The sequence below is a fragment of the Nylanderia fulva genome, unplaced genomic scaffold, assembly GCF_048542155.1.
Source record: "Nylanderia fulva isolate GAGA-0341 unplaced genomic scaffold, ASM4854215v1 Scaffold20, whole genome shotgun sequence".
NCBI lineage: Eukaryota > Metazoa > Arthropoda > Insecta > Hymenoptera > Formicidae > Nylanderia > Nylanderia fulva.
In genome coordinates this window covers 1,897,436-1,920,898 of record NW_028190264.1, presented here as the reverse complement: position 1 = coordinate 1,920,898, position 23,463 = coordinate 1,897,436, and the positions used below count along the sequence as shown (strand labels likewise).

The 23,463-nt window shown below is 36.8% G+C and overlaps 1 protein-coding gene across 3 annotated transcripts in view; it reads left to right on the top strand.

Annotated features, from left to right (window-relative positions):
* The window catches only part of Tmtc2 (Transmembrane O-mannosyltransferase targeting cadherins 2), a 327,382-nt gene that overhangs the window by 275,342 nt on the left and 28,577 nt on the right, over positions 1-23,463 (top strand). For all 3 annotated transcript variants that reach the window (XM_085482261.1, XM_029319785.2, XM_085482262.1), the window contains 2 exons: positions 3,755-3,840; positions 21,235-21,479. In XM_085482261.1, the coding sequence (XP_085338387.1) occupies positions 3,755-3,840; positions 21,235-21,479 (331 nt within the window). The remainder of the gene's footprint in view (positions 1-3,754; positions 3,841-21,234; positions 21,480-23,463) is intronic.

Sequence of the window (23,463 nt, the reverse complement as noted above, 5' to 3'; positions counted from 1 at the left end):
CTTCAGTCGATTATTTTTCTCTCGTTTGAACATAACTTGCCTAAAATGTTAAAAACAGAAGAAAAAATTTTAAATATTAAACACAAACAAAAAATTTCGATAAAAGAATAAAAGCAAAGTTTTATTTAAATAACTCTTTTACGAATGTAAATCGACCATAAGGTACATCGAAATTAATAAAATTCCACGAATGAAAAAGACTCTGTAAAAACGCTTGTATCAACACATTAATTTCAACAAATTAATTTCTTTAACTATTACATTATTACATTATGTAGGTACGTACAATTGAATAATTTAGTACAAAAATTAATATGTAAACGTCTAGAAAAATGTCTAGAAAAAAACTAAATATTCTATACGTAAAGATTACGGCGAACTTTTCAATGATATTAAGTGATAAAGGTCGACGATCGCGACCTACCAGTATTCGATTGCGTTAGATTCGAAATAACGTTTCGCAGAATCTCGTATGCATCTCTCTCGGTGCACCGCGTTTGCATTTTCAGTCTTGTTGAAGTACGCACATTCGCGCGTCATGAGTCGAAGCAACTTTTCGACGAGTTTTTATCGGCACACATTCGCATGATACGTTGAACGTTTTACGTTTCTATTTTATTGGCTCGTCGCATAAAAACGATCAGATATTCGACGACAATTTTCTGTATACTTCTTTCTTTCTCCTCGATCTTCTAACTGTTTTTCTCTTTCTTTTTTTTTATTTCTTGCTTCCCTTTTTCCGCGTCTTGTTACGAACGAAATTTTCCAACGGAACCCTTCGGAAAGTCCTGGCTTTGCCATCGAAACCGCGCCATCGCACACAAAACGGTGATCGCGTTGTATAGTAAAACCGAACCTGCGTCGTTATATCTGTACAGGGTAGCCGGGATAATTCGTATAATTATATCCGCGCGATTCGACCAACCGATTGCGGTTTATTTTGTCGATGTGCGGAAACACGTTCCCGTTTGAACTACGAAGCCACGAAGCCGCCGTACGCACAGCGGTTTGACGGTAACAGCATTTGACGCGCCACGTCGCTTTATTAAGTTTCGTGTTTTAAACGAACGACATCGGGGAATTACGCGCGCGATTTGTCTTTTCGTTCCCTAGCCATCCGCATAAATTGCCTGGTACCTCAATTTCGCATTTGGCGTTAAATGCGGTTGACTTTTGACCGGATCATATAGCGGTCAGGACCAGAAAAGAAGCATTTATAATGGAATATAATTCGACTTGGTGAAACATTATTTCAAGAAAAATTTGAAAATTCTGAATTTTTATTTTTTAGCCAATCACGCCTTTTAAAAGAAACTTTCGTAATTATACGAAACATTTAATTTTACTTGTAATATCCTATGATTCTCTTTATCGTATTTTTGATCGAATCATATAGCAATCAGGATCAGACTAAAAACATTTATAATGGAATATAATTCACCTTGGTGAAACATTATTTCAAGAAAAATTAGAAAATTAAGAATTTTTATTTTTATTCTTTGCAATATCCTATGATTCTCTTTATCGTATGTTTAATCGAATCATATAACGGCCAGGATCAGACAAGAAGCATTTATAATGGAATATAATTCGACTTGGTGAAACATTATTTCAAGAAAAATTAGAAAAAATTAAGAATTTTTATTTTTATTTTTTTAAGCATTCTAGAAAAACAATCGTTTTTCTCGTAATTATGCAAAACATTTAATTTTACATGTAATATCCTACGATTCTCTTTATCGTACATTTAGTAAAAGCTGACAGATTTATATTATAGTTGAGAAAGATTTATAAAATCGCCGCAGTATACAGTCGGTAAACGGGCCAAGAGTTGAATAACAAATTAAGCAGAATAGGATGTAATTGTAAATTGGCACAAACTGGAAATTGTTACAAGAGAAGGAGCCGACAAAGTGACGGACGGTGTACATGTACACTCCGTGAGAATCTTCGTCTTGTTGAAAGTTAACGAATGCAGAGTAGCGGCTCGTTAACGAACAGAGATTCTCTTCATCTTGCTAGGTTCGCACGGCAGGAAAGGAAATATCTCGTTCCATCTCGCCCCTTTCTTCGCCATTTTCGCTCTCTTTTCTTTTTTCTTCTTCTTTTCTTTTTTCTTCAAGCTCGTCGCTCGTCGGAGGCTTACAAAGCGCCTCATTAGTATAATTTTTTCGCAACGCTGCATCGACGTGAAAATTCGATTTGCGCGTTAAATATGTTCTTAATTTTAATAATAAATTAATTGTTTCCAAGGAAAGAATGATTTTCAAAATTCCGCTTCGGAAGAAACGGAAAATTTCCAGTAATTAATCCGTAAAATCTCGGAGAAAATGTCAGAGAATTTATCGACGTTAATTTTATATTTCGTTACTGAGGCTTAAAAAGAAGACAATAAATATATTCTTAAATTTCATTTACTTTTTTCTTTAATTTTAGAAAATAACATTATTCAAATAAAATACACATAAATTATAATCTTACTTCGAAGTAGCACAATTTAAAAAAAAAAAAATATAGCGTAGTATGCAAGGAGCGCAAATATTTTCCGAACCGCGTTATAACTCTTGCGCAAAATTCTGTTCGCAACTCTGATCTAGTCGGGAAGTAAGAAAAATAACGCAACATGCGAGGCAAGAAAAATAACTGCGCCCCCGGTATCGTCCGGTCCGATTTCGATAACGTGCTACGAGAAAAATATATATCGGCGATAGTACTTGCGCGAGTCGTCCATCGACTGGCCGACTATACTTCACCTGTCGACAAGTGATATTTTCATCGCTCCTCGAGCGACAACTTATGTCGGAAGATTAATCACCACGACGCCGAAGCGGTGGGTCCTTTCTAAAATATGTAACTTTGCGCGAAAAAGAGTGAGAAAGGAGTGAGAGAGACCTCTTTATATATGTGTGTGCGTATGTGTATAGGTATTACGAATCGCGCTTATTGCGCTCGCAATTTAATCCCACCGCGTAGCAGCAACCTCATGTGCGATAAGTCATCGCCTTGACAAGTAATATTTTTATATCGTTTCTGAAAGTGACGTTTTTCGAGGGAAGATTAATCGCTCACTGTCTAAAAGACGGAAAACTTTTCCTTTCTTCTCGTAACGTTTGACACTTGATATTATATCGAAGAGGTGAATATCTTTGAAAGCTAGAAATGTATCACGAAAGGCAAACTAGAGATTGCAAAATTAATTATTTATCGCGTTAAGGTGATCCTAACATCCTTGAGAAATCTCTGACTTCCGTCCTGTTTTATCGACAAAATGTGAGATTAAATAAACTATAAATCTATTTATTGGCTATACGGATTGTTTTTACCCAAAATTAGAACGCTTCGCTCTTTGTTAATATTGGTACTTGAATTTGTACAGAAAAAAGATTGATCAATCTGTATAGTCTTATATATCTTGATTACAGAATTATGAATTCTTAGAATATACAGATTGATAAGTCTTTTTCCTGTACAAATTAAAGCATTAATATTAACAAAGAGCAAAAAGCGTTCTAATTTCGGATAAAAAACAATCCGTACAGCCAAAGATAAATAGATTTATAGCTGAATCTAATCTCACGTTTTATCGATAAAACAAGAATGAAATGACTGCTTTATTTAAGATCCCAACATATTATACATTCAATTTGATATCTTTTGACTTTTTTCCTTTTTGTGAAATTAAACATTTTTATTGTTTTTAATTGCAATTTATATTGAAATGTATATTAAAAGAGACTTTGTTTCTTTGTTGCAGAGGCATCTTACAGCAGGGCAGGAAGAATTACGAAGAGGCGATTTTGAGTTATCAACGAGCCATTCATTTCCGGCCTTCGTTAGCTCGTAAGTCTTTTAATTACATCTCGTTTTCCAACATTAAAAACCGCGTAGCGTCGTCGGCTTCGTTAACCGAACCCTCGAACGACTCTATGGCTCCCGTTCGAACAACTTAATATTTGAGCACCATTAACGTTCATTTGATGGATTCGCTTTATTACCGCCGATCGATCGTTGAAGGATCCTCAACGTCACGAAAAAATATACCTTCATATACGCGTCAGTAGCATCTTCACGGGAAATGAAGACGAGCTGTCGTCACTCGATCCACTTTGCTCGTTATATTTATCAATCTCCCCCAACATGCTCTATTTTCAGTCAACTCGGGAGACTCCTCTAATTTTTCTCCCGGCGCACGTCGTTTCATTATCGCGCGCTTTCGACTATTTTTATACGATCGGTGTAATAATCTTTACCGCAGACACGCGATATTATCCCGCCACTATTTTCTCTCTCTCCTGCTTCTTACGTGGCAAGCCCCCTCGGGTCCACGTATACATTCGTACTTACGAGCAGAAGCTGAGAGATCAGCTCGCGCGTCCTTAACGAGCCGCCTTTTACCCGGGAGACCCGATCTTTATGGCCTTAAACCTGAGGGCGAAACGCGCGCGCGCGTCGAAAAGGACCCACAAGAGGCGAAAAGGAGTAGAGCGAGCTATACGGGAGGAAAAGAAAGTGAGCGGTTCTCGTTTGTTACAGGTATATCCCTCGGTATACGTACGATCCGCGATTTACTTCAACCGACCTGGGAGCGGTTCGTTACCGCGCGAGATAACTCGTCGCGTTACAATATCGATTTTATGGCTCCTTCACGTGCCATATTCCGGATTCTCTTCTTTCTCGGTCCCCAGATGTTTTTCTCGCCTCGTGAAACGATACAGGTAGATCTGCCGGCGAGAAACGAAACGCGGGATGCAGATTGGACAGGGTGTCCAGCAGACTCAAATTCTCTGAGTTTCTTAGATTTTTCAAGACCAGAAATTCATTTTTTCCCTGACTTTTTAGCATTATTTTTTTCATATATAAATTCCAAATATGTAAATCTGCGGCAGCATTTCAACGTGAACGAGAATACTAAATAAAGTCTGCTATTCTACTAATTGTAAGCTCTTAATCGGCCGTCTGACGCTAAGTAGCTTTAAATGTAAAATATTCTAATTATATCGTAGTATTATCTTATCCATTATGCTAGTTATTCTTGAGAATCTGTATGGATTCTTCGATCAAATATTGATAGTATCATTGTATAACAAAGACATAATTTTCAGGGTGTTCAGACTCAATGAAAAAAAATTCCCTGATTTTTTCAGATTTTCCAAGACCAAAAATTAATTTTTCCCTGACTTTTTAGTATTACTTTTTCCAAATATATAATTTGCATGTATCTATATGATAAATTAATTAAATGTTAAATCATGAAATCCTTCAGATATTTTTGTCAACAATGGAAAAGTTCGGAAGTTAAAACAAAAATTTAAATCAATTATACAATCTGCATTATATGTACGATATTCGAAACAAACGTCACTATAAACTATTTAAATAATCACCTTTTTTATTTATATTATATCGAATTTTTTAGTTTTGTCTCTATCAAACACATTGAAATAAAATAACACGACGATGAAAATATAAATTAACGAACACGGTGTAGATGAATCGATTTTTACCAACACAGAAAATTAGCATGCTGGCAATCAAGGAAAAGTTTATACTTATTTAATAAAAAATTTCAAATCATTCAATCTCAAATGTAGAATAATGTGAAAAAATCCAGTAAAATTTCTTGACTTTTTTTTGACGATTCCAGATTTATAAAATTCCCTGACAATGCCCGGTTTTCCAGATTTCCCTCACCGCTAGACACCCTGTTAGATTTCCAGCTGTGCCGTAAACACTTTAATGATGAAAACAATATATTTGAATCTCGATTTTATCACGAGGAAAATTTCAGGAAATATGACACCTGCATAATTAAATTTTGATTTAAACAATTTTCTTAGAGCGAATAGAACTTACTTTGGATTGCTACAAGGCTGAAGAACTTAATTTGCAGTACAGAATTTTTTTTTAATCGAAGAAAAAAATTTATACAAATTTATTTATACAAAAATAAATATCTGAAATCTTGCTCCAGGTAAAATTGTAGCATGTATGTGCTGTGCAACAGATTAACGATGTCACGTCAGATTTATCGGACGCGTATCGAGAAAAGTATTAGCGTTGCGAAGAATAACGCACAAAAAAATACATTTATCCGCGATATACAATATAAATCGTGAACGCGACGCTCTATCAAAGAGAGATATAATTTTGTACAAATTTATATACAGAAGGATTCGTCGAATGGCGGGAAAACGGACACATTTACCGTATCACGCAGAAGAATGCGGCGCGAATTTGTTACACCGCGCACACACACATACACACAATATCCCACGTACGACGATTTACTTTGACCTATGTGAAATTGGTTCGTTACAAAACGATACTTCCGCGCGGCGCGATATCGATTTTATTGGTCCTCTGCGGGACGCGTACCAGTTTTCTGACCGAAATGTTTCCCGTCCGGAACGGAGATGAAACGATCCGTGTAAGCGCGATCGAATTCGCAAAGCGTCTTTCTATACATCGCAACCGAAAAGGAGAAACGGAAGCAAACGCGAGGAAAGCGCGGTTACACGCGGAAATCGTTCCTTCGTATTAACATGTTTTATTTTTTTTTTTTTTATTAAATCGAATAGTTTCCTGCGAGAGAGACGACCCCATCTATCTAGAAACTCCAGTTCCATTTATACAAAATGAAAAGAAACGTAGGTATATAATAATTTTGAGGAAACTTATTTTTCGAAAGAAATTCCGATCCTATTTGTACAAAATGAAAAGGAACATTCGTATAAAAATTTTTTGAACGATTTATTTTTTAGAGGAAAATGCAAGTTTATGTAGATATTATAATTTATTATTTTTGTTAAATACTTTGCAGATTTTTTAGATCGGCACAGCTATTATGTTGTGTATTTATTTGACAATTACATCAAGTCTTATTTGCCTCGATTCAGCAAATTTGTGTGATATAGGCACATAATTATCTCTAAGAGATTGATAGAGGCGAACGGACGGATTTGTGTATACATTGAATTACCGATTAATTGCGGCCATTCTAGTCAAATATTAACCGGTTTTCCTAAATTGTTTGTCGTGCTCGGTATACTTTCGCGGCTGAAAACGAAAGTTGTCCGACAGTGTTTGCAAAGTTATCTGTATATCGCTCGTATTTAGCCGGCATTGCGGTTTCTATTGACCAATCAAAAATGCAAACATTCGACAAATGTTGATTGAATTACCAACTAACAATATTGACATGTTTTCTCTCCCTCTCTCTCTCTCTCTATCTATCTATCTATCTATCTATCTATCTATCTATCTATCTCTAATTCCTCTTTAATAATATTTTCAAGCGCGCAGGCATTGTTAGCAAGCGAACATAATCGTAATCATGTCTTTGCTCGATGTTACAATACAAACAGGCACACGTGCATAATACGTAAACGCTAGGCTGCCCCCATTTTGCGCGTTATTGTACATCACAAATATCCATCCCCTATCGATTTTGATAGCGAATTAATCGGTTAAAACCATCCCCTTCGATGTTAGTAATGGCCGATAAAAGTTGACAGTTTAAACAGGCTTAAAAAGTTGCCGGGAAAGTTTACCGATGCATCAGCCCGACTGTATTGTCGGATCAAAACGCAGTGTTTAATGTCTTACCGTAAAATTGAAATTTATTACGAAGCGCACACATATGCGAGCTCGCGAAAAAGGCTATCAAAATTAATCTGTTTGTGTGATAAACATTTTAACGTAATATCTTTCTTTCTTAATGACATAATATGATTGTGAAATTTAAACTCGTAGCTAACTTGACTTTCTTTTACTTGGGGAAAAGAAATATTAATATTTGAAAAATTCTCAAAAATCGGAATATATTCGTGTGCTTGTTACGAAAAGTTTTGATTTTTATTCCAATAGAAGTTTAGAAAAGTTGTACTATATAGAATTAGTTTTGGAGAATATTAAAGATAAAATCCAGACCGTGATTTCGAAATTACTTGCAGAAAGCGCAGCTTTCTGAAAGATTACGTTTGCATGAAAGAATATATTTTAAAGGAAATATTCTTTATTATACATATATGCAAAAGATTTATCCTACAACTTAATACAACTATGAACAAATTAGCTTTAATTTATATTTTTATATATAAAATCAATAATGAATTGATGTTAAATATTTAATAAAATTTTTGAGAGAAAAAATTATTAATAGAAAATGCAGCAAAGTATTGCAATATATAATTTTCTTTTTATGAATAGAAAAGGAAATAACTGGGGAAAAATGGAAGGAGAGAAGATGCGCTCTTTTGTGTACAAAGATTATATTTGAGACTTTATTGAACGTTAAAATTTAATTAAACCGCAAGAAGCAATTAAATAAACATGTGGCTTAAATATATCGTGAGAAGTTAAACCGCGTTTATGGTTATGCATTGTTGTGCGCGAGGATGAGAATGGAAAGGGCGTTGTGCTGGAAATTTTTGACGATTATCGCGCAGGAAAACTAAAAAGCTTACTCGCGTATGAAACTTCTCTAGGGAAAACGACCGCAATTGCATGTGCGCGTTAGAATGTTTAATTTTATAAGGTTGCGGGCTAACTTTGCCGTTGGGAATAAAAAGCTAGCAAAATTTTATTAAACTAATTAGGAGAATTATTGCTCGAAACGTAAAATGGCTTGAATAATATTAAATCACATTCTGCAATAATATTATTTTGTCGTATATATTATAGATTTCATAATTTCTCAAATGAAGCGATAATTATAATAAATGAAGATCAAATAATGGACCTGTAAAGCTGGCATATTATATTATTTGGTGGAAACTTATGAATAATTGTTTTCATTTAATGTTTAATAGTTCTTGATAGTTTATGATAGTTTAAACAAAAGTTTTTATTTTTGCATTTTTGAAAGAGTTTTAGTCGTTACCATTGTTACATATTTTTTTCAGCAATAAATTTTATTCGAAAAATTTATATTATTCATGTATTTATATAAACTGCCGATTAATTTCAATTTTCTATTTTTAAAGTTTCGTATATAGTATCGAGCATATTCTTACATTTTCTAAAGAAACTCTAATCAGTAATAGTATTGAATAATTTTTTAAATAATATATTTTAAAAGAGGCCCATTACAACATATTTACATGAAAAATATTTGTATATATAAATTTTGCTCATAGATATATTCTCACACAATAATAAATTTCCCATTAGTTTGATATTTTGATGGGCAAGTTTCATGTTACCTAGCATCGCCGCCATTTAAAGGCTATTCCTCAAAGTTAGTCGACGTTAAAGTCGACGTACAGGTATTATCATCGATTAATCAACGGCTCAGCGAAAACAAAGAGAAAGAAACGGCGCGGTCTAGTTTTATTTCTTTTTTTTTTTTGCCCGCGAACTTTATTCATTCGAAGTTCACTCGCTCTCGTCGTGGAAGTTCGACCGATAACTGAAACGCGGATACATCTCGCTCCTATGCAGCGGGGCGCGAAAGTATATTAGCGAAGTTAAACTCGATCCCGACGACGACCGGAGAGGAGCGGCCTGGGAAGCGAAAGAGCACAAGGAATGTTTAAGAAGTCCTTTACTTAACATTCGTCCACGATGGCAGCGTCATGCAAAATACTTCGGAAACTCTGTCGCTGAGGAATGTATAAAACTTTGATAATGTCCACTCTTGCTTTAACGTTAACTAATTAACAACGAATGTTAATTGGACTCCCTCTCTCTCTCTCTCTCTCTCTTTATTTTATTTTATACAAGAATTATTATACCGCTTTTTAGATTAAAGACAAGGAACACGACAAGAGATTGAAAGTTTCCATTTTATAGATTCTATTTATTTCAGGATACACACATATACACGCAGATATACGATGCGCGCAACTTTTATGGCAGTTTCGAGTAACGAATAACGCGTGCCTCTTTTCGCCGAGATTTTACGAGCAATCCGGACTTAGTTTGCGCCCGCCAGAGCAAGTTCAGAATACAGGCTATCTATAATCCAACAAAACGGCCGCGCTCTCGTAAATCTCGCGGCAGTATCTCCGCTCATTTATAGTTGGTTCGTCCAAACGAAGAAGAGTGAGAGTATACAGGGTGTAACTAAACAAAGGTGTATAAAGTACATCATCCGATGTAGGACTACAAACTGAATCGAAAAGTCCTGAACCATTTTTTAATCTGAGCTTTATTTTTGACGCTATAAAGTGTTAAAATTGACCAATTAGCGTGTGGTTACAACGTAGGCGCCGCCTTAATAAGCGTATTAAGGCGGTGCCTACGCTGTTTTCCATTGTAACCGCGCGCTGATTGGCAAACATTAACAATTTATAGCGTCAAAAATAAAGCTCAGATTAAAAAATGGCTCAGGACTTTTCGATTTAGTTTGTCATCCTGCACCTGATAGTGTGCTTTGTTTACTTTTGTTTAGTCACACCCTGTGTATATATATATATATATATATATATATATATATATAGAGAGAGAGAGAGAGAGAGATGAGATAGGAGAAGCGCTCTTTCTCTCGTTCTCGTGTGTTAATGGAGTTGGCCGCGAGCAAACGCGCCACGTGTGAAAGACTTCTCGCGGGGGCGAACTTCCGGGAAATGTCCGCTTGTCTACAACACGTGTGCAAAACGCTCCGCTCCGCGAAATACGGGCGACTCAATTAAAGCAGCCAAGTTCCCGAGAGAGAATCGCACGGAGCAAAGACTACTTGCGTACAGTAGTAGAGGGAAGGTGGAGAGAGGGTGTTGACAATTAGACGTCTCTCTCTGCTTTACTTTCACAATTAACCCTCGGACGTGCGCGCGCGCAAAGCACTTTCCCGCAAATGTTAAATGATACATCCGCTTCGGCTCTCCGAGCGAAATGCATCCGGGGGTTTAACTTGCGGCTCCCACGCGCGCTCGCTCTCTGATTTTAATTTAACGATACCGCATCTCCACTAGATAATGGATCAGCTTTCACTAATCAGGTTTAATAATTTTAATTTGACAACGCGACGGGAATTTCCCTTAACCAAATGATTGATTAACACAACCGCGCGCATGATTCGGTTTTCAGTATTCAGAGTATAACACACACACAATATATTAATATTGTACAATAATGAGAATCTTTTAAATAATTGATTAACTTTGATTAATTAGGTTTAACGATTTTATGGTAAAATTAATAAATTATACGTGAAAATCTCGTATAACCAGCGCGTCAGGCTGCGAAGTCATATAAATCGCGAGATAATCATCGTTCCAATTAATATTAGTCATTGGCTTCTGTAACATTTATTTGTGTTGTTACGCGCTTCGCGTTATACATTTCCTAATTATATTTATATAAGATAATAATAATAATGATTTAATTATAATATGAATATTTTACACGACTTTGTGTGTCAAATCAAATTGCGAATTACATCATTGTTCTTTGTAGCATTATAAATACATTTTACTTTTCTAATTTAGTGGACTAAATGCGACAAACATAATAATTTAATTTATGTACATTAATCGAAAAGTCTGCATTATTTAAATAGATTTTACTGAACATTACAATAAAACGACAATCACACACAAATATTTGTTCAAAATAAAAAAAATCGAATCAACACAGATCATCTCACATTTCATAAAATAGAGAACGTGAATTTTAAAATTGCCAGTAAAAATAAATATAGGGGAATTGATATGTTTGTGATTATTGGTCGTTAAAAGAGGAAGATCTTTCGATAAATGTCGTGTCAAAGTACTCGTATTTTGCGAGCGGATTGTCCATAAATCGCGTGTTATTATCGGAAGTTTCTCCACAATGGCTGTCCCCATAATCTACCGGGTAGATTCACAAATAGGTGGACCGGTTATATTATGGAGCAACCTCTACTAGGCCGTTATTTGCGTCCTCGAATCGATGGCAACCGGCAATCGAAAGAGCTACACGTAACGATTCATTACAGGGGAAATATATGAACAGAACCGGGCGCATCGGAAATACTCTGTAAGTAGGTTAACCGGACGGCTGCAATTTTAGTCGGAGTATTATTAGAAAAGCCTCCGGGACGCGCGCCTCCGTCTATAAATCTCGGCTAATTTCAACGGATACATGCAGCAAGGTAGCATTCGCGGCGCAATCACTCACTTCGAAAGCCGTTTCTGGTTTTCCATTAGCCGCAAGATTCTTACCGTCGACACGAAAGCGGTTTTATCGCTTCGGCATATCGGATTTTTTTTCTTTCGAATTGTACTTACAAAAGCATCGAACTAATGAAAAATAAAATTTCATGAAAATTATCACACAATATTGAATGTCCATTTACTTGGTTTCCGATATTTAAGTGTCTATTTGGAATTTAGATAATTTCGATAACTCGCACAACTTTAAACTGATTCGAAATTACACGTATAATAAATGTGTCGCTTTTATTGACACTATTTTTTTCACGATAAATTTTTCACTATATGTACGATATATAGTATGTATATCTTTGCTTTATTTATAATACACAAGAGAGAGAGAGAGAGAAAGAGAGAAGTGAACTAATGTCAATAATATTGCAGGTACAAATTATTATTAGCACTTCTCAATTATACATATACACTACAAAATATAGAATTGTTACATAAACGTGAATTTAAAAATGCATTGTAACTTTTTGTAACATTACACAAAGATATTTATTAAATTAAATGGGTACGAATTTTTTTTTTTTTTTTTTTAATTAATACTGTAATTTCTCATATTGTTGTTTTAAACAAATTTCAATTTTATTTAATTTTATTAATACTGTAATTTTACAGGAATTAATAAAAAATGTCGTAGCTACTCGTAATTTTATCATTCTAGAAGCCATAACACGTTGCTTAAAACAACGATATGAGAAATTACATTTCGAAGGCTTCTAGAATGGCGTGTTCTTCCGAGTCTACGTCTTTACCAGAGCTATAATTGCTTGCGATCATTCAGGGTAGAAACGCGATCTTGTTAGTGTCATGGCGGGACGAGAAGACAGAGATTACCGGGCTCTCGCTACAGAGTTTCCGTATCGCGCGCGGTTAAGTGTCGTCTCGGGGCTCGAATTGCGAGAAATTAGCTGGATCGGTTGTATGAGCACTTAACACGATTGATTCCCTTGAATACGGCAATTCATGTAAAGGCTTTACCCCCTTTCGCAGCCGCGCCCTCGTCCCTTCTATCCTTGACAGGATCATTCAAAGGCTGTATACAGAGAGTTTACATATATGTGTACTTACGTGTGTACGCGTATATATATATATATATATATATATAAATATATATATATATATCTGCTTGTCTTCTCCATTCGAAACGTTTCTCGAGAAGATCATAACAAGATGTAATCCGAATAGTATATGTGCATCCGATCAGAACCTGCTAATTGAATAGTTATACGAGAAGCAATCAAATCTGTCGCTATTTTGGAATAGTATCTGCTCGTATTCAACTACGTGTAGCAAACGATTAGATTCGAAAAGCGGTATTCATTTTCTTACAACATATACGAAGTCTGATCAATCTTCTCGTGTCACCGATATAATGAACTTTCAATAATATGATATTAAAATTAATTTAATCTCAAGAAGAAAATTATAACGACGTTACAATTTCTATACGTATTAAAAAGCTTTTTAAAGAAAGAGCAACGTTAAATATCGAATTTTTATTATCAGACATTTCAATAACGAGGTGTAAAAAAATCACGCGCAAAGTTGCGAGGGTTATTAGAAGGAGAATAAACCGAATCGTATTTTCCAATAAGTTAAAAGTCGATGCAATTTGTCCAGATATTGGGTAAACGTTCAGTTAATATTCAAATTGTTCTAACGTTTTGATCAGTCGAGCTTATATAGTCGTTATATTATTATCGATAAATACAGTGAAAACGGTGAACTCGCCGTGTTTGAATATTTTTCACGTATACGCGCGCGCTGTTATTGGTTTTGTAATTGCTTTTAGCGCAAAAGTGCAGGACGGGCGGAGATTGGGGGGCAGTTTCATCCGGAGTATACGTGTAACGGGAATGGAATAAACTATTGAATTCGGGCGTATTAATTAATTTTCATATTTGATGCCGATGTGCCGATGCGCGACGACGCACTCACTCTGTATGGCAATTGTCAGGAATTACATATTTTTCCGTCCCGCTAATCGGCGGGAATTGTAATTACATTTTACAGAAAAGCGGCCGGATGGACGTCGGCCGCTTTTCATATAGTACACATAGTTATATCGTATATGTGTGTGTGTGTGTGTGTGTCGCGATAATCTATATTAAACACGCAAATTAATTGTTTCATCCGAATTCAATCATTTACCTAATTAATATCATGCGGTGGTCATAGGGCGGTTTGAAATTCGCAGATTGTTTAAAGCGATCTCGACGTGGTGCGGTGCGACTTTGTCGAAAACAAAACTGGCGCAGACCACGTTTATTAACCACGAGAAACGAAAATCGAGGAAAAATCGATTATTCGAAATTTCGAAGTAACGAAACGCACAAAATTGTACGTCGCGAAAGAGAGAAAACGATTTTCGAGCATATTTATACGAAGAGTAATGCAGTTTTCAAATCGGCGTCTAATGGCCCGTTTAATGTAATCGCCGACTCGCTTTGACCTTCGATTAATATCGCAATCGGAAGACTCTGTGTCGATCGATTTTATTCCAGTCCATGCGCATTCGTCGCCATTCTTAATTCGGTTTCCAGGATATATATCCGGAGCGCGCGTGCACATACGCGCCGGAGAATGCATGCGCGATTTTGTGCACGTATGCCTGCGGGTGTGTGTTCGTGTACACACGCTTACTCACGCACTCGCGTCCCTTTGCCATTGGCCGATCGATAAGGGTTGCCCGCGCGTTTGTACATTTGCACGCGTTGCACTTGCAGCTTCCGCACACACTCGCGTGCACGTGCAAAATGTATAGACACACACACACATATGTCTGTGTGGGAATGCGTACTGCAAGGTGCGAGCGCAGTCTGCGGCAGCCCTACCCACAAATTGGCGGCCGATCGAGCCGCTAATTATTCGGATCGAACGTGTTTTAAAAGCCGAACGGGGTTTCTCGATCGATTTACGGGCTCGCCCTGAGGCGGGAAAGAAAGCCGGGGCTTTACCTCTCTTGTAATCCTACACGGATCATCGTCGGTTCTGGTCTATTCGTCTAATCGGCTGTTTCAGCACGGCGGTCACGCGTGCGATTTGGACCGTGTGAGAATAAACGACGTGTTATATGTATCTGCTTAGAATTTTGATGCGAAAGATGATACCGACCGTATCATTTTTCGAGACTTGATTTTCAAGACGCGATAACAGTTTGGAAATATTTAAACAGTGGTCTCTCTTTTTGTAACATGAATTTACGCATCACCGTATTTTTTATCTTTAGTCTCTCTACAATCTTGAATTTTGATACGAAAAAGACGAAGGATTTGATTTTTCAGATGTAATAACAGTTTGGAAATATTGTTGCGAAGTATCTTTGATGTATAATTTTAGCATCGCTCCATTTGTAACTTTATATTCTGTGTACAATCTTAAATTGAGTCTAACGTAAAAAGCAGATTTAAAATTATACTTTTCTTTCTCTTATATTTTCTAGATTTTAACAATAAATAAAGGATTTTAAATTTTTGCAAAGTACCTATAATATTTTGCATTGGTGCATTTTTTATTCTGCCTCCAATCTTGTATCGAGTACAGTATAAAAAGTAGATTATAAATTATTTGTACCTTCTGCATTTAGATCTCACAATTAGCAATAAATAAGGACGTGAATTTTCAAGTAAGATAAGTATATCTTGAAATACTTGTAAAAGACTGCATGGGATGTTATCTACAATTGGGGTAATTATTTTAAAGCCCGAAAATTTAGCTATTTCGCCGAAACTAAATAAAGGTTTTTAAATTTTTGCAAAGTACCTATCTTATATAATATTTTGCATTGGTGCATTTTTTATTCTGCCTCCATTCTTGTATCGAGTACAGTATAAAAAATAGATTATAAATTATTTGTACCTTCTGCATTTAGATCTCACAATTAGCAATAAATAAGGACGTGAATATTTTCAAGTAAGATAAGTATATCTTGAAATACTGGTAAAGCTTACAATTAGCAATAAATAAAGACGTGAATATTTTCAAGTAAGATAAGTATATCTTGAAATATACTTGTAAAAGACTGCATGGGATGTTATCTACAATCGGGGTGATTATTTTAGAGCCCGAAAATTTGGCTATTTCGCCGAAACTCACGTTACGAGATTACTTCGCAACATTTCTAGTAGATAAGCCAAGACATGTGCAGACGCGCAAGTAGATAAGCCACCGCTGGTGGTCGGACCGGAACGAGGCGAGGTTTCAGACAGTAGGAAGAGTTCAAATAGCAGCCATTGGCTCGTTGCAATTTAATTGTCCGCTAACGATCAGCTTACTCGGAAAGTTTCTCGATCTGGAAAAGCGATCGCGAACGATAGAAACAAAAGGGGCGGCCTAATAGTATACGCGTTAATGAGACGGTACATTTTCCCTCTTCTCGCTTCCATCCCTTTCTATCTTTCTACGTAACTATAAAGAGCATTTCCGGGAACGAGTCACGGTCGGATGCGTGCGAAATTACATTGCCATGCCGCGCGCTAAATTGTCCCGTAATCTTGAAACTAACGTTTCAACGGTCAACAGTTTGCACCGCCAGAGCTAGCACTTAACGGCCATATTTAATAACTAACGGGACTCGGCCGAAAGTTTGTCTCTACGCTTTGTCGCCGTTGTTCGCGCCAAGGTGCAAGACGACTCAGTAGTGCCGCATTTGCAGGAAAACATGTGCTTGTAGCATAGTGCTATCAAATTATTATTATTTCCGAAGAAACCGTGATAGTCGAGAATATTACAAGATTTCACTAGATATAATTATTATTATCCAGGGGGAATAATTCAGGAAGCGTAATATTAAAATATTTTTATTTCCTATTTTCTTCATATTAAATATGCGCAAATGAATTCCAGTGTTTCATAATCAAAAGGAGAATAAATGCTCGATTTTTGCCACGAGCGGCAAAATTAAATTTTGTCCTTATTTTTATATTAATTTTATTCTTTCCTAATTTTCCAAATTAAATAAATTCCAGTGTTTATTCAGGAGAACGAGATAAGCACAATTTTTTTTTTATCAACCCCAAAGGGGGTGAAATGCTCCCTCTTGCCTACGGATATTCGCATTATGATCTTCAGCGATGGATCACGCGGGAAAAAAAGCGATGAAAAGCCGCGTCGCGGCGATATTAGACGTAGCGTCGAATTGAAACGCTTCGCTTTTCACATTCGGCGATGCAATTAATTCTTCTCGCCGGCGTGGCGCATAAATCGAGCCGCGACTTGTATGAATAACATCGGCGCTGCGCTTTTGTCTCGCAAGATCAACGACGCTATATCCGCGCGGCCGAACACATCCCGCGCCCGCAACGAATTATCGTGGAAAACCAGCGCGTGTCGCGGGCGATAAATCGAAGAGGGCGTCGGTCGCGCGCCCCATCGATCTTCGTCAGAGCGACGCGCGAGGCCCATATATATATACGCGACTGAGAGAGAGAGAGAGTCGGTCCGGTTAACCAGAAAATTGCAAGGCACACACAAAACTCGACTGCACAATGGAATCTTAATTCCGCGAGAGCAGTGGAGTTGAATTCACTTCGGGCCCCTCTGCGTCTTCGCTTGCCCTCGTCATTTTCCTCCCTCTTTTGCTCGTCTTGCGTCTTATTCTCTCTCCTTCGTAATTAGGAAGCAAACAGAGCGGCGGTCTTGCCAAGTTGGCGGAGTCGGAGATGAAACAGCAGTTTCCGTCCGCCCATCCTTCTTCCGTCTGCGCCGTAGCACCCCACGGGAGTCTACAACCCCCTTCTTACCCTCCTTTACCTTCCCCTTTTCGAGCTACCACTATACCGCCAAGGTACGCCCGACTCTCCATCCCAAACCAGCCATCGCATTTTCCGGTGTGTCGACGGGCCACCTGACTCTCTCTCTCTTCCACTTCGACTCGGTACGATTATGTGGAAAGAGCGCAAAAGGCGGACAGTATAATTCACTGCCAAACGCAGACCGCCGTTAGCAGGCGTTATTTCGCCTTCTTTTCCTGTCTTTTCTGGTCTTTTTATGACGCGCCGCAATACCCCTTTGGGAATAAAGGGACGGAGAAAGAACCGAGACGCGAGAAACGAGAGTTGGTTCGTCTTATGTCATTTTTCACATTTTTTTCTTTTTTTCTCTCTTTTTTTTTGTGTAATTATATCTCTCGCGCGTGTCGCTTTTCAAACGCTCCGATCGATCTTCGCGAGCATCGGAATGTCGGGATTTTATTACGACATCCGTTAATGACCCCGTGTCATGCTATCGAATCATCAGCGGTGAAAAAAGCTTTTCATAAAAAATGAATTCCTGCGGCATAATTTTAGATTGTTTCATATCTTAATGGAGTGAAACCGCAATCTAATGAACGGTTGGTTGAATTTTTTTAATTTGATCTCTGGATTTTTCAGTCAATATTTTTTCCAACGCCTTAGATTAGTTTCTCCATATCGCGATCTGCAACTCTGCTTGGACAAAACGCACAATATCCGGCGACAAAATATATCTGCTAAACAGATAAAAATTCTTAAGGTTCGCCAGTAATAATTAATAAAAATCTTTCCTCAATGGTAAAAGTCGACCAAACTGGCAATCATTTATTGTAGGTAATTAGTTAAAATACAACGTTTCGGCTGTCATTGCAGCCCTTTTCAAGTAAATCTATAAAAAAATAATTTCAATACATTTCATCGCAACAATTAATTATAAATTCATAAACAAAAAAAATGTTACATACCAAAAGTAAATGCAAAATAAATTAATACAGTAAATCAAATTCACTGCATACCTCCGACAACATTCACCATTGTTTTAATGAACAATGTAAAATTGACAGAAGTAAGCAAGAAATAAAAAGATATTAACAGTTAGCAAGAATCTTAGTCACTACGCGTTAAAAAATCGAGACAAAACCAATGTGTCTCTCGCAATCTAAAACCTCATAACAAAGTCAAATAAATAAATAAATAGGTAAAAGTAAATATATCTGCTAAAATTGTACATTCAGTGAAAGCTAGACGAGGGTTAAACATCGACGCGGTCGAAAGAGATAGACGTACGCGCGTGCGCTCATATATATATATATATGTACAATATACATTCATCCTGATTCGGGGATACAGAAAGCTCGGTCGGCTCGCTCTAATTCCATGGAGTTTCCCCGGGGAACGGCGACGAGGAAAATGGATTGCGGTCAACTCTGACGTCGCGTCGGTTCTTTATTCAAAATAATACGAGGCGCGGGCGATTATTATTTTCAACAATTTTTGTTAAGGTAGTTCTATCGCTACAATATCAATTAAAAGTTTCGCCTCTAATCGATAAGGAAATTCATCGTTTATACAATGTTACCGTAGCAACAATTTTAGTTAAGTCTGTAGAGTCTGAACCTCTTCACATAGAAACAGCTCATGTATGAATACACATTATCATCGCAATTTCTCTCCATGTTCCGTTTGGAAAAAAATTCATTTCTTTAAAAAGTAATATCTTTGAAACTAAACGGTGGAAAAAATTTATATTTTTTTTTTAAATAATCCCACACTCATTATTGTATACCCCACTGGTTTTTTATTAAAATCGTAAGATCCGTTCTATTGTTATATATTAAAATGTGATGAAAATGCCATCCTTTCACGTGGTGTATAGAAAAAATGCTATTTTTAATTGTAAATAACTGTTAAACTAAACGATGAATCGACTTCAAAATTTCGTAATCGATAGATATTAACTCCGTCTACAACATATTAAAATTTCTAAAAATTCGTAAGAATTGTGAAAAACGATAGAACTACCTTAATTGAAGAAAGCGCGAGGAGAGAGAGAGAGAGAAAGTGATTTGACAGATAGTAGTTTGACAGATCGCGAGTCGCGCGGATAATCTCCATTTCGCGGTGCCCGTTAAAAGTCAGCGAGGAAAGAGATCGAAATTTATCTCTCGCAACAAAGAAAGAAGTAAGGACACGCTCGCGTGTTCGGGAGATAAATGGTAACAGGTGGTATTCGAGGGTGCCGCGTAATAAGTTTTCGCGTGGACTAAATGCGAACCTATACCGGTCCGCTTTTTACGGCCCGCCATTTTTCATTGCCCCTTTTCCTCTTTTTCAGCAATTGCCGAAGTCTCGAAATAAAATGCGACGACGCGGATTACTGCTTCCCCGCGCCGACTGCGCCAACAATTTCGTTAAACTATATATATCTTTATTTTATAGTGCGTTTTATGTATACAGTTTCTTTTTCATCTCTATTTTCTATTGTCGTCTCTCCGGAAAATCTGCGACAAAAATTATATATAATAAAACCAACTTTCGACAAGAAGCTCTCTTTCTCTCTCTTGTTATGTAATAAAATTATCTCGAACAATTTTATTAACATATGGAATTTGATTTATCCGATTGCAAACAATTTTTATCGTTTAATCTTTTTGAGGAAAGAAACGTCTAAATGTGGAGGTGAAATGGATCTGTTTAAAAACTTGGCTGTCCCTTATTTCAGGCTCAGAAAGTTCCCCCTTACTAACGTTATCTTCCTTATCGTCTTTGCGGTTTGCGAGAGATCATGGCAATTTTACTTGAGCGACAAAGCGCTTATTCCAATTCAGGGCCTAGAAAAGTTAGATCCCTCTCTCCACGAGAGAGAGAGAGAGAGGACTTTTTTAATTAAAGTCAGAAATAAAGGTGTCAAGAAAACGAAATGCCACATCCAAAGTTTCCACCAAGCCCAGGATTTGCTCCAACATAATCTTTTCGGCTCATGAAATCATTCACCATAATTTAACCGAGCGTCGCGCTCATCCAATTATTCGTTCTCATATATTTCACACAAGTATACATATTATTAACGTACATTATTGTAAACATTTTTATTCCACAAGGTTTCAAAAGGATTTATAGGAGAAAAAACGTTCAATATTTTTTCTAGCACTATAAAAGAATTATAAATATATAATATAATTTATTAATTAGTTATTAATTTCTTATTTACTTAATTAAATTAATTATTTCAAATGTAATACAATATATGTGTGATTTACGCATTTTAAAGCGCACAAAAAATTCTTTGAGCGCGAAAATTCTCTCTCTCCTTCGAAAACATTACGGTGCTCATAATCCTCATAATTTGTCTTTTGCAGAGGCTTACGTGAACCTGGGGGCCGCGCTGATTTCAGTCGGACGTGGGACGGAAGCGGCTGCGGTTTTGCGCGCCGGTGCATCCTTGGACGGCTCCGGTCTCAAGGACAAAAAGGCTCACGAGGCGGCCAGGGTGCAGGCCCTCCTTCAATTAGGCGCACTGTACGCCGATCAGGGTAGATTACAAAGAGCCCTGTCAGCGTACAGGGAAGCACTGCGCTCCCTGCCGGATCACTATCCACCTCAGGTTAGTAGTTCGCCGCTTTCTCTTCATTACGTCACTAAGGCGAAATAACTTGATGCGCGGGAGAGAGAACTATAAATGCTCGGAGCGCTGGGGTATAGTTGCTAAAGTGCCTTCAAAAGCGCATCTTCATTTGGCTTCGAGCGATTTTATGCCTCTCCCTTTCCGTGTTCTCTTTCTATCTCCATCTCTCCGAAAATTGGGCATAATGAGATTCATGTCGACAGAACGTGTATCGATTATATATCGGTACAACTTGCATCGCGGTTGCGCCAACATAATTTGATTACATCGATATAACTTTGAGAATTCAGTTACACTTGTCAGATGTCAATAAGCGGAATTGAATTTGTATAGAGAGACAACTTAAGGGGATGCTGCCGGTGTACCGACTTTAAGTTAGATTGAATTTACTTTATGTACAGATTAAAAAATTCTTCGTAATGAAAGTGCTGATAATAATGAATGGGGAGCGCCCTGTCCTGTAACTAATTTTTGCTGTTTTATGCCTCGACATCGATTCCGCACGCAAATATATCTACATAATTAATTCAAGTACGAATCTTTTGATGCAGGATTTTAATCTCATTTTTATTACTTCTGTATTATTCTTTCATGTCATCTCTATTGGGAGCGCCATGTTTTGTGCGCAAATAAACTGCAGAACTTTTGTATTAAATAAGTATTGTTACGAGCTGATGCAAGAGGGCGATAAAAAACTGTAATTTATTTAACTTTTATTATTTTTTATACGAAATTACAGCGCTCCTCGTTCATTATTATCAGTATTTTAATTGTGGAGAAGGATTTTTCAATCTGTATAGTCAATAAAAAGGAAACTCAAAGTCGATAAAACAATTATGGTCAGCATCCCTTTAAGCCTCAAATTATTCTCGATCAAAATTGAGTGAAGAATGAGATTTCGAGATGTCTATCGCATCTTTCGAGCCAGGAATATGATCTCACAAATTCTCCGACTCGCAGACATGGTTAACTGCAAAAACAAATTGCCCCATGAATCGTTTTACCTCTCTTGGTCGATTGCACTCGGTCGATTAACAAACCGGGGACGCGGTAAACCACTCCGAGCGATACATCGAGATAGAGAGAGAGAGAGCGATCCGTAAGAAAGTAATCAACTCGAAACAGATTTCTGATGTTTTCGTCGGCCAACCCTTCGATTGCTAATTGCTTTCCAAGATTATTGTTGCCTCCCGAGGCCATTCAGCGTTCTCCACTCAATCATCGTCTGCACCACGCAAAGCGATACACTCTTTTGGTTCGTTCTTTCGTTCGGCATGATGCGAAAGAAGGGGAAAAGGGGTATTTTCATTTTTCATGCTGTGTATGCAGAGCACTTTATTGCAACAACCAGAAATTCATTCAATTTAATTATTAAAATCAGAAAGAAATATTTTTATCGGCTCTCGATATTAAGAATATAAATATGATGTTTTTTAAATCGGCCAACAGAGCCAAAGCACGAAAAATTAATTATTCGGAACTGTATCTCTTGGTTTGAGATCGCCAAGTTTCATATATAAATTAATCTCGAAACTTACATATGGAGAAATAGGCGCGAAATATATAGGTCCGAAAAGCCGCTTTTTTTCGAGATTAATTTATATATGGAATTTTTGTCTGTTGGCCGATTTAAAAAACATTATATTTATATTCTTAATTATTAAACTCTTTTTATTGTTAGCTTATATAGGTACATGTATTTCCTTTATATAATATTCCTCTATACAGAGAGAATTTTCTCGCAAAATTTAGCTGAAAAATCAAGGTAATCGTGGGACAATATGGTATTGGAAGAATTTTATAAGAGTTTCTCTGATTTATCACACTAAAAATATTAATATGTACATAATAAGTTTATATTTTATTATGGTAGATATATATATGAATATTTTCTCATCAATTAATTTTAATATTTTTCGTCCCATGATTATCACGATTTTCGGGGTAAATACTAAGCTAAAAT